At 41.9% G+C, this 10,696-nt stretch overlaps 1 protein-coding gene across 1 annotated transcript; it reads left to right on the plus strand.

Moving 5' to 3' along the window:
- The first annotated feature begins 2,194 nt into the window (after window positions 1–2,194).
- LOC101856958 lies at window positions 2,195–10,526 on the plus strand. The gene is made up of 3 exons (XM_013080621.2): window positions 2,195–4,720; window positions 8,282–8,360; window positions 9,347–10,526. Exons 1-3 carry the CDS (start codon window positions 2,720–2,722, stop codon window positions 10,123–10,125), a joined length of 2,859 nt encoding a protein of 952 aa, XP_012936075.1. The 5' UTR covers window positions 2,195–2,719; the 3' UTR covers window positions 10,126–10,526.
- Window positions 10,527–10,696: the final 170 nt, after the last annotated feature.

The following is a 10,696-nucleotide window of genomic DNA, read 5'->3' on the forward strand; positions in this document are numbered from 1 at the left end:
AAATGAGTTCCTTTATTTTGATTAACAGTCTTGTTTATGTTTTATCCTGCAAGTGGAATCAAAACCGTATTGTTAAGTTTTGTTCAAGTTGAAATTATGAAGATTTTTAAATGCTTAAAGTGCGCCAAACATTTCACTGCCAAAATTGGTATCATCGGCAATTTCAGAAGCCCAACGTCATCTTTAACTTATTTCTTCCATTTCGTTTAAAAGGAAGGCTCTTCTCCCCAGATGTATTGGTCATGGTCAGACATTGACGGACGAACTATTATCATTTTGATTTCTTGTCATAGTGCATGATCCGACATGCTCCAGCAAAGTTGATGTCCTAAAACTATTAGAAGTTTTAGAAGTTGGCGTTTTTCTGACCGTGACTCAACCCTTTATAACAGTCAACTCTGGCCATTGGTTATTTGTAATATAGCAAAATAACTGCGACTGAAAAATGACTCAGAATGGGCCCCGTAACCAATCTTCAACAACTTAAATGATGTCCTCGTTAACATGGAAATGACATTCTTTGAGTGATTTTTTAAGATAAAGAAACATAAAAAAGTCTGATGGGGTAGGTCTGGTGAATAAGCTTGGTGTGGTAGGATTTCAAAGCCGCACTGTTCTGCTGTCTTGACTGCTTGTTGTGCCCTGTGCGCAGGGGCGTTGTCATGCAGTAGAAGGACCCCATTACGGAGTTTTCCCACAACATTTCTCACCAATTCGGACTGCAGTTTTATCAGCAAACCTGAGTAGTAGTCTCCTATGACTGTTTTTCCACATCCCAGGGAGTCAGTCATGATGATACCTTCACAATCCCAGAAATACGACAGCATGACCTTTCCACTTGTTTGTGTTACCTTTGCCTTCTTTGGTGGGGGGAGAAGAAAAGGTTTCCCATTGCAAAGAGGACATTTTTTGCTCTGGATCAAAATGATAAATCCATGTTTCATCCATAGTCACAATGTTTTTAAAGAAATTTGGATCATTAGATTTAATTCGAAGGACAGTTTCGCAGGACTCAACCCTCTGCTTCTTTAGCTCGTTCGTCAAAAGGCGAGGTACCCACCTCACAGACACCTTATTCATGTTATGATGGTCATCTAGAATCGTTTCAATTGACCCTACACTGATTCTCGTTTCACTTGAGAGCTGTTTAAGAGTTATACGTCGGCTTTGTAGAACTAGTTTCTTCACCATGGATACATTCTCTTCAGTTACCACAAATGATTGGCGCCTTTCACGATCTTCATCCATCACCGACATGAATCCAGATTTGAATTTTCTTACCCAGTAATGTTACAGTATTATAAAGAGGACATTTATCACCATAAACTTGGACCATCTCCTGAAAAATGCTCGAAGGGGATTTTCCTTGCAAGTGTAAAAACTGGGTGCTATTCAACAGGCTCAATGGCACAGCTTCAGCAAAGAAAAACAAACGTTTTTGTACGTGGTTTTGTTGAACACGCCGTCTGTGCCTTATTATTGTCGGATTTTTCTGAATATTTGTATGGTGTGCTCCAAAGAAATTGTCTAAAGGTTGTCGACATTTTATTACTATACCATGATTTTTCATACCCAGAGGAAAGACCTATTGAACACCTCTCCCCCTCGTACAACATACTTTTAAAGAAATAAGGTAAAATTAAGGAACTTAAAAAAACCCAAAACAAACACAAAATATACCCCCCTCCCTTTAAAAAAAAACCCAACAGTGCGTGGAAGGAATCGATAAGAGCCGATAGGAAAATTCACTGCACGGCGTCGGTCGGCAAAGCTACCACAACTTGATTGGAACTACCTATACAATCACAACTACAACCCAAAGTTTAAAGAAAAATCTATTTGCCTGCAGTCTTTATTACTAGCTATTTTCTTTTTCAAAGTGCGGTTAAAAAAAGCAAGTAAAGACGGCCATTGCCTTCTTCAGAGATAAAGAAAGAAAAGACCAAAATAAGAATACCTAACCATTAAAGAAAAAAGACGAAGAAAATAAGACGGCGTTCCTCTGTCGAATAAGTTAGCTGTCTTCTCAGACATGTTAGCATAACAGAATTTTTCTGATCCAAGATTAAAGCAGTTTTACAGTACACAGCGCCGTGGAACAGTGCGAAAAGCTCAAATTGGGTCCGTGCCGTACAGGCACACAGGCATGCGCCGGGGTTTCTTACTTCATTTATCCCCTCTAAGCACTGCTTTCCCAGACTGGAGGTTTGATCTTCCCCCGTATTTTTTCGCCCTTAGTTATCCCCGACAGTTGACGGCTACGTGTTGCTCAGTCATGAGGAAGTGGACTAATACAGGAAGGGCCTCCAGGCTACAACAATTATTGTCAACAAAAATCATTTCAGTGAGTCTCAACAGAGTGATCAACTCGAGTGTACTTTGATAATACAAAACAGTTTGCGAGTTCGTTGGTCGTCTTTGCCGACAGACAGAAAAATGAGGAGGTTGAACTGAGAGCAGCATCTGCTAAAATGTGCTGGACTTTTGTTGCGACTCAACCAACATGGCGACGGTTTAATGTAGGCTAAGTCTGTTTTATTGACGAAGACCACCATTACTCTCCATTTTCGTATAGCCCTGGAAATTAAGTTCAGTATCACCAACAGTTCTGTGCACTAGTTTTCTCTGTACGTGCATTTTATCAACAAAGAATACTAGTGTTGTTTTGTCATCCAGTCTTGGAACTCAAGCTTTTTTTTCTATTTGTACCACTACGAAAATGTTGAGTGCCGCCGAGCTTCACAGCATCAAGAACGGCGGGTGCCTGACACAAGCCATGCAGCAAAACAAAGATGACCTGTCACTCAAGAGCAAAATATATGCTATTGAATACGAGAGACGTCAGTCACTGAAAACAATGGAAATCAGGAGGAGACAGTTTCTGCATCAGTATCACCAGACGGCAGTGAAACGCTCGGTACCCCTGTCCGTTCTAGTGGAGAGAAAGAAAAGAAAAGTTGAAGACGGCAAGAAAGAAGAACGGAGGAGTAAAAGTGTTTTGGACAATCGTACGTCTGAGTTTATCGATGGTTTGAAAACAAGACCGTTAACAACTGGAATAACTCGCAAAACTTTGCTACAAAAGTTACAGGAGCAAGAAAAACCTCATATGACTGACTTCGGTGAAAAGAAACTTCCTGAAAACGAAACGAAGAGTGGTGCAATGGGCTTGTACCAAAGAAGCTTCGGTTTGATTAAGAATCACTCTGAAAACTCAAATCCCTTTGTGGCTTCGGTCGGTTCTATCATAAAAAGGTTAAAAGGCGGTAAAAGTGGGGAAAACCAGGATGGTGAGAGAGAGAAGCCAGTCAACGAACTTACCCGAAAGATTTTTGGAAAATATTTTAATGGACAAACCACAGATGGTGCAGATGTTGAAGAGAGTGGAACTGCTACTTTGAAGGAAGGGAATTCAGTTTTAGTTTCTAAAAGTGAGAGTGAAACATGCAACAGCGACAATGATCCATGTGGTGACCAAGTTAAGCAGAGCGCTAATAAAGACAAATTATTAATTAGTGACTCTCTTACTCAAGGACAACATGGAAATTGTCGGGACACCAACGGTGGGACCAAAAGCGATTCTGACAGCGACTCTAGCATTAAGGCAATGACGGCCAAACAAGACGAATCAACGCATACGTATTTCATAAACCGAGGAAGATCACAAAGCAAAACTATTAGTAAACACGACACTCCACAAATGAGTCTTCCTACAAATGAGAAAACCAAGGGTAAGAAAGACCTCATTTCCATAAATATAATTCCACCTCACGTGAAGTCACACGACTCCTCAACTAAATATGTTACAGCAGAGCGAACGTCGAGACCAGAGAAGAACCACGTCTTCCGAGAAAAGACTGGTTTGAGTGACTCTCCAGAAGATGCGGACGCTATTCTTTTCCCGCATGGATCACACGAAAGTCGAGGTGGAGGGGTGAATGTCTCAGGACCTCAGAACGGGGCATCTCATCATCATGTGGGAACAGAACAACACCGAGTGCAACATGTAAACTCCAGGAAAAACACACGCTCGTCTGTAGGCTCTCTCCAGTTTCGCAGATCGAGTTCCTTAGGTCCTTATTGTTCGAAGCAGCGAGAAGAGAGTACTGGGGACAGAAATCGTCGACCTCAAACTCGCAGCAAGAGTCCGGAGATTCCTGTAGTGAACAGATCCCAAACCATCATCATTGTCCATTCAGAGAGCGGCACAGAACAGGAGAAACACAGCATATTTGGAAATCAGAAGAATACAACGTCACAGAATGGGGACGAGGAAGGAAACGTGAAGTCCAAAGAACAGTTCGGAGGTGATAAATCATCTTTTGTACATTCTTTAAATGGAACTGGTCATAGTACCGATAACAATTCGAATCATTATGGGAAAGATGGTGAAGAGGAAGATAATGATGACGATAATGTTGATAATGCTGGTGACAATAAAATACCACCTCTTTATTTAGTATCCCCGAGCCCAGAAGAGACCACAACAGATAGTGTGTCAGTAGAGGGTTCAAAACTGTCAAGAGCAGACTCTTTCAGCCGAACTGTTGGCCGACGTCGCTTGTCAATGCAGACGACGGGGGCTCTACGTCTTTGGGCGGAAGTGCAGAAATTGGATGAAGAACGTGAGAGGAAACTAGTGCAGTCCGAGGAACAGAAGTACGGTCAGCTGGTGGAGAACCTCGCTGCGGCAGAGTCTGAGGCCACGGAACAGGCGGAGGTAGAATGATTTTGTTTGTTTGTTTGTTTGTTTGTTTTATTTTGTTTCGTTTTGTTTTTTTTAATGTTGGTGTTTCTACGCTCTCATCAACACGATTTAGGGCTGAGGAAAGGGTCAGGCTGTTTTGTTTTCGGAAAAAAACAATGTAACAAAAGTTTATAAACAAACAAACTTCAAAACCTCGCCCACCCCTTCACCTCACATATCATTCCTTCTCGACTGTCCCATGCACACAGCATCTATTCCAAAGTGTGTTCAACCTTTTGAGGCCGAGATTTTATTTACTAAAATGTATTCGTGTTGTAAAACTGTTGGTTATGTGAGCGACTGCAATTAATATTCTAGGCCCCGATATTACTATTATACTCTGGGTTTCTTTTTTTAGTGCTGGTATTTTGCGCCCCAATCGACACCGTTTACATCATTTAGGAGGCGGGATTCGATCCTGCCTGCCAGGGCTAACACGGGCTGAGAGGGAAACAAACGTCCTCGCAGAAAGAAGGTGATGCTCGATTTTTTAAAGTCTTTTTTGTTGTTAGTGGTTTAAAGCGCTCGCAACTGCATAAGGTCATAATAGCGTGCGGGACACATTAAACATTTTCAGTTTGTAGGAAATTTTGAATTTTGCCAGGGTGGCAACCGAAGCCTACTCTTATCGATTTTGGACTACCAAAGGATCTTTTACGAGCGCAACTTGCACTCGGAACCTCCGTGATTTTTTCGCCCTCATCTGAGAAGGCAAGCGGTGTAGATCTTACCTACCATAAGATCGGGGGTGTAGCTGGAAGACAGCAGTAAGAAGGAGCCAAGAAGTAGCAGTAGATAGGCTGCAGAAAGAGACGGGAGCCCAAAGGAGGAGCGGAGGAAGTGAGGTGGCGGATGCTCGATAAAAAATTCTCCCCACACGGGAATCGAACTCATATTGTCTGCGTGCGATTCTACATATTATGTAACCTGTGCTTGTGGTTAGCATAATGATAATACAACGCTTTCAAAGAGCAAGCTCTCAAAGGAAAAGGTAATTGCAAGTACACATTAATTATAGTGCGGTCAAAATTCGTGGTGCAACTTATTGTCAAATATTTTCTAAACTATCAAACATAGACTCTCCAGCTTTTGCACGATGACGTGTATTAGTTTGTCTTAACAGATCAATACATGTATTTTAGTAAACGCCTGTTCGCTGTATTCTAGAAAATTCCGTGATAAATACTAATACAAAATCTAAAAGGGCTGTTTCAAGAGATTTTAAAAGGTTAACAGCTGGGAAATTATTGATGTTACTGTTAAAAGCTAGATCTAGTCTGTATTTTTTTCAATTTTCGACATTATGCCTACTGAACACAAGTTTTGAGAAATTTTACTGCAAAAAATTATGTTCACTATACAATTAATTTCTTGTAACAAGTTTTGCTCTAAAAAGTGTTATTGCTGAACTGCGACGTAGGCCTTATTATTGTTAGAAGCGGGAAGTGCTGGGAACAATCCCATTTTCTACGCAATGGAGATTCATTTTTGAAGAAGAGTCTTTCTAATCTAACATCAATTGTTGTGGGGGAAATATTAATAAGATTAAGTTAAGTCAGATCGATACAAATGGCTGTGCAAAGTATGGGTGACTCTGATTCACCTGAAAAAAATATTTGAGGATAAGTCGCGCCACGTTATTTGAACGCGCTATAACTCTTTGTCTTCATGTGCTCGGTGAGGTCGTGCCCGTGCAATAAGAAGAAGGTATTTATTCCTGACATTACGCCCTGTTTGAGAGGGCAGGGGCGGGGGTGGGGTGGGTGTCGAAATATTGTGATATTATCTTGTTACTCTGCGCAATTTGCATGTGGGATTTCCCGCACCGAAACAACGTGTTCATTCCAGCCCGACCCCCATGCCTTTGTTTACGGTCTCTGATTGCTACTGCGGTCAACTGAAAAGGGGTTGGTGTGGTGAGGGTAAGGTTACTTATTTATGCTTACGAGGGATAGGCCTACAATAACAATATAAGAACCGCCTTTTTATTTGAGTTTATTGCAACCCATCCAGCGAGAATTAAACTGCGATTAACTAATAGGGCTTGTAAGACAAGAAAATATGTCTCATTTCAAAATGTTTTCGTGCTTCCATACAAAAGCAGTACACCGCATACATATTCAGCAGAGCGTGCTCCCGCGTCTTGCAAAGTTGCTAATGTTAGGTTGTTTACGAATCTGCACAAGGTAACTTGCTTGGCAGTATTCCACGAATGTCAGTGTGCGTAGGTCTACAAATTATGTGAATGAATAATGCAGCTCTGACGTTGGCGCTATTTGCTCTCCTGTTGAGACCTTTTGTCATTGTTATTATTACCAATATAATAACCATTGTTATTATTATCAACATTACTATTGTTGTTTATCATTATTTTTATTTATTTATTTATGATGATGATGATGATGATGATGATGATGATGATGATGATGATGATGATGATTATCATTACTACTGCTGTTACTACTTTTATTATTACCATTATCATTATCATTATCTTTAACATTATCATTATCATTATGATCATTTTCGTAATCATTTACAACTCTATAACTTGTACGATGAATTGAAAGGTCCACGCCATCTCGAAAGGCCCCGAGAGGTTACGTGTATTATCTCTCGAAGAAAATAAAAGCATTGTATTTTAAAGCAATAATTGGTCGTCTTCACAATGAAAATCATGTAGGATTGGCTCTCTTGTGCGTCTTACATTTTGCCCTGCCTATTTTTTTTTCAGACACACCTAAATGCAAAGATCTGTTCTCTGATATGAGAGGGGTCGGGGGTCAAACGATAATGCAACGTCCCAAACAGTTTCTAAATCCCCGGAATCAGGGTCCACAGTTGACGTAAAGCATAATCGTCTGTAGCATAATATTGCGTCCGCTTTTGATAAATTTACATACAGGTGTTTTACATAGACGCATGGTTAGCTGTACAGGCTGGTGCTCTGACTTGAATTTGGAGAAGAAAGAACAGACATTTATTATGGGGTGCCCATTGCGGATGGGATCGGGTCGGGTCGGGTCGGGTCGGGTCGGGTCGGGTCGGAGACGATCGCCCCACTCGTCGCTTGAAAACAAACGCGTTTGTTTTGGGGCGACGAGTCGGGCGGGGTTCGGCTTGTGCCACGATAGCCGCTTTGTGCCCTCAATCTGGCTAACCAACCGCCTCTACCAGACCCGATCCACCAATGGACTCCAGGCTTTCAGTAACTGTTGTGTATTCTATGGTGATAATTAAGCTCCAAAATATTTCGAGACTTCAGTACTTCTGTGTTGCTAAAAAAATAGTATCAAAATTTTTATTAAAACGCAAGTAGAGTAGAGTATATTCAAGGGAGAGAGAATAAAGTTAAATTTGTTGAAAATATAGCACTATTAAAGGATTCCAGAAGCCAAACTCTGTTCAATACCCACAAAATTACGTATCAATATGTATTGTTGTAAAACAACTCAGCCTACTGCAATGAAAAGTTTAAAAGGCATTAAACCAGTTCAGCACTTCACATGTTGTATCAAACCTTCCTGTTCCCAGCGCCTTAAAGCCGTCAGACGCTTCCCTCCAGGTTTGAGCATGCCCGGCAGCGCAGAGCAAAGCCCTGGCGGTACGGCAGGTAGGCTACAAAAAAGGATGCAGTATCGTCGAAGATAGAGTCTCTGTTTACTGACTAAACTCTTGTACAGAAAAAATAATCGAACATTCACTGCGAACTCTCCCATCCCTACCCTCCCTCACCCCAAAATCCCACTCCCATGGACACACATACGCACACTCGGGCTCACACACACACACGCACACACACACACACACACACACACACACACACACACACACACACACAGACAGACACACACACACATACACAAAAGCACAACACCAACTGCTTGCCACCAAGGGTTACAATCTTTAGTGACGGAACACTATGCACACGAACTTACCTTATGCTTAGATGTGCATGTGTGATAGTTACTTTTGGTGCATGTCTCTCCCCCCCCCCTTACCTTCCTCCCACTCACCCCCCCCCCTCTCTCTCTCTCTCTCTCTCTCTCTCTCTCTCTCTTCGTGTGTATGTAAGTGTGTGTGTGTGTGTGTGTGTGTGTGTGTGTGTGTGTGTGTGTGTGTGTGTGTGTGTGCGAGAGTGTCTGAGTCTATCTCTTCCTCCCCCCTCTCTCTCTGTGTCTCTCTCTGTCTGTCTCGCTTTCTCTCTGTCTGTCTGTCTGTCTGTCTGTCTGTCTGTCTGTCTGTCTGTCTGTCTGTCTGTCTGTCTCCCTCCTTCTCTGTCTGTCTGTCTGTCTGTCTGTCTGTCTGTCTGTCTGTCTGTCTGTCTGTCTGTCTGTCTGTCTGTCTGTCTGTCTGTCTGTCTGTCTGTCTGTCTGTCTCTCTCTCTCTCTCTCTCTCTCTCTCTCTCTCTCTCTCTCTCTCTCTCTCTCTCTCTCTCTCTCTCCTTTATTCTTACAGTATCTTTTCTATTGGGTTGAGTTCTTCCCCTTTCGAAAACACTCTTTGTGTCTGGTAGAGCATTGGAACTATCTTTTTTCTGAACGAACTATAGCTATAGTAAGTTTTAAATTAGCCTACCTCTTCCTTCACTTTATCTAGCAGATCCAAATACAATACGGGGGTCCACAACAGCACGAAGGATGTCTCGGCAGGAGGGAGCTATCCACGTCACTGACGAAGTTTACAAATTTGTACGGAGGCGGTACAGTGTGTCCGATATCCGACATGCACTTTGGGTTCGGCCAGACCAGCAAAAACCAGCAAAGGCCGACTTTTTGGTCAATTCTTCAAGTAGTTCAAATGTTGGAAACAACACCGCTAGACGGAATTCGGTGACAGCTAGTCAGAATTCAGAGCGAATAGGGAGTGCGACTGGACGCAGTCGAATTCCATCAGCCAAGGGTAGACCCTCAGAATCGAGGAAAGGTAAAAGTCTACTCTCAGCTGTCTTTAGACCACTGGAAGGAACGCCACGCCGTCGAAGTGTCCCCGAGAGTAAAGATAAAAGTCGCGAAACAGTCAGGGAAATTATTACTTCCGCCGGAAGTGGTCGAACAGAAAGTAAAAATGGCAACCGAGTTCCTTCCGCTTCTGCTAACAGGAGGGACGCACGCAGTTACAGCTGGGCACCAGACGTAAGCCAACCCAAGAAGTGGCACATTCTGGCCCTAGAATTGTTGTCCCGAAACCAAAAAGGGTTGTCAAAATTTCGAACTGTTAGCCACCTGCTTCAATGTTTGAAGGAAGAGTACGAGCGCGAGAGGACAGACATGGTGTTTGAGGAACTGCGATACTGCACCTATCTCAGGTTACCAAAAGCACATGTCCCACTGGAATTACAGGACTGTGACGTGACCTCAATCTTTAGCAAAGAATGATGTCACCGACAATTCGCTACCTCAGAATTACAACGGTCTATCTGCTCACATGCCTAGTTTTGAGAACTTTGACGTCAAACTTTGTTAAGTTTCACAATAATTATGTTAAGCTTTTCCAAATTCAATTCTTTGAATATCTTGAAAACAGCTCCGAATATTATTACGATTTTGATAGAGCAGACAGAGCATTTGCTTTCTGACCTCACGGTCTTAGTAACTCAAAGTGGCCTGAAATGCCAGATAGAACTTAGATCTAGTAATTCTGAGATACTGATTTGTGTTCCACAATGTTTTCCCCTGGTGTGATACACAACAGGTTTACAATAAAATGGGGGAAATGAGATGTAAAATTTGTGGGGGAAAAAAAATTAAAGCGTATTGCGTTGTATTACCAGAACGAATTATTTGCCTCATATCTCGTTTGTTGTTTTATTTTTCAGTCATCTTTAAAGTTGTTTTTTTAATTTGTGACTTCTGTTTATTTTAGTATTAGATCTACATTATGTTTTCTTAAAATCAATATTGAAATATTCCATTATTGATTTATATTAGAAAAAGGCGAAAAGGGGGG

This window comes from Aplysia californica, unplaced genomic scaffold (assembly GCF_000002075.1).
Source record: "Aplysia californica isolate F4 #8 unplaced genomic scaffold, AplCal3.0 scaffold00093, whole genome shotgun sequence".
In the NCBI taxonomy this organism is placed as follows: domain Eukaryota; kingdom Metazoa; phylum Mollusca; class Gastropoda; order Aplysiida; family Aplysiidae; genus Aplysia; species Aplysia californica.

What these genes read in the sequence shown, in the direction of transcription:
- LOC101856958 (XM_013080621.2), top strand. Translation starts at nt 2,720, where the DNA reads ATGTTGAGTGCCGCCGAGCTTCACAGCATCAAGAACGGCGGGTGCCTG. An exon ending in AGGCCACGGAACAGGCGGAG is followed by an intron (nt 4,721 to 8,281) that starts GTAGAATGATTT and finishes TCCTGTTCCCAG; the next exon opens with CGCCTTAAAGCCGTCAGACG. An exon ending in AAGCCCTGGCGGTACGGCAG is followed by an intron (nt 8,361 to 9,346) that starts GTAGGCTACAAA and finishes CACTTTATCTAG; the next exon opens with CAGATCCAAATACAATACGG.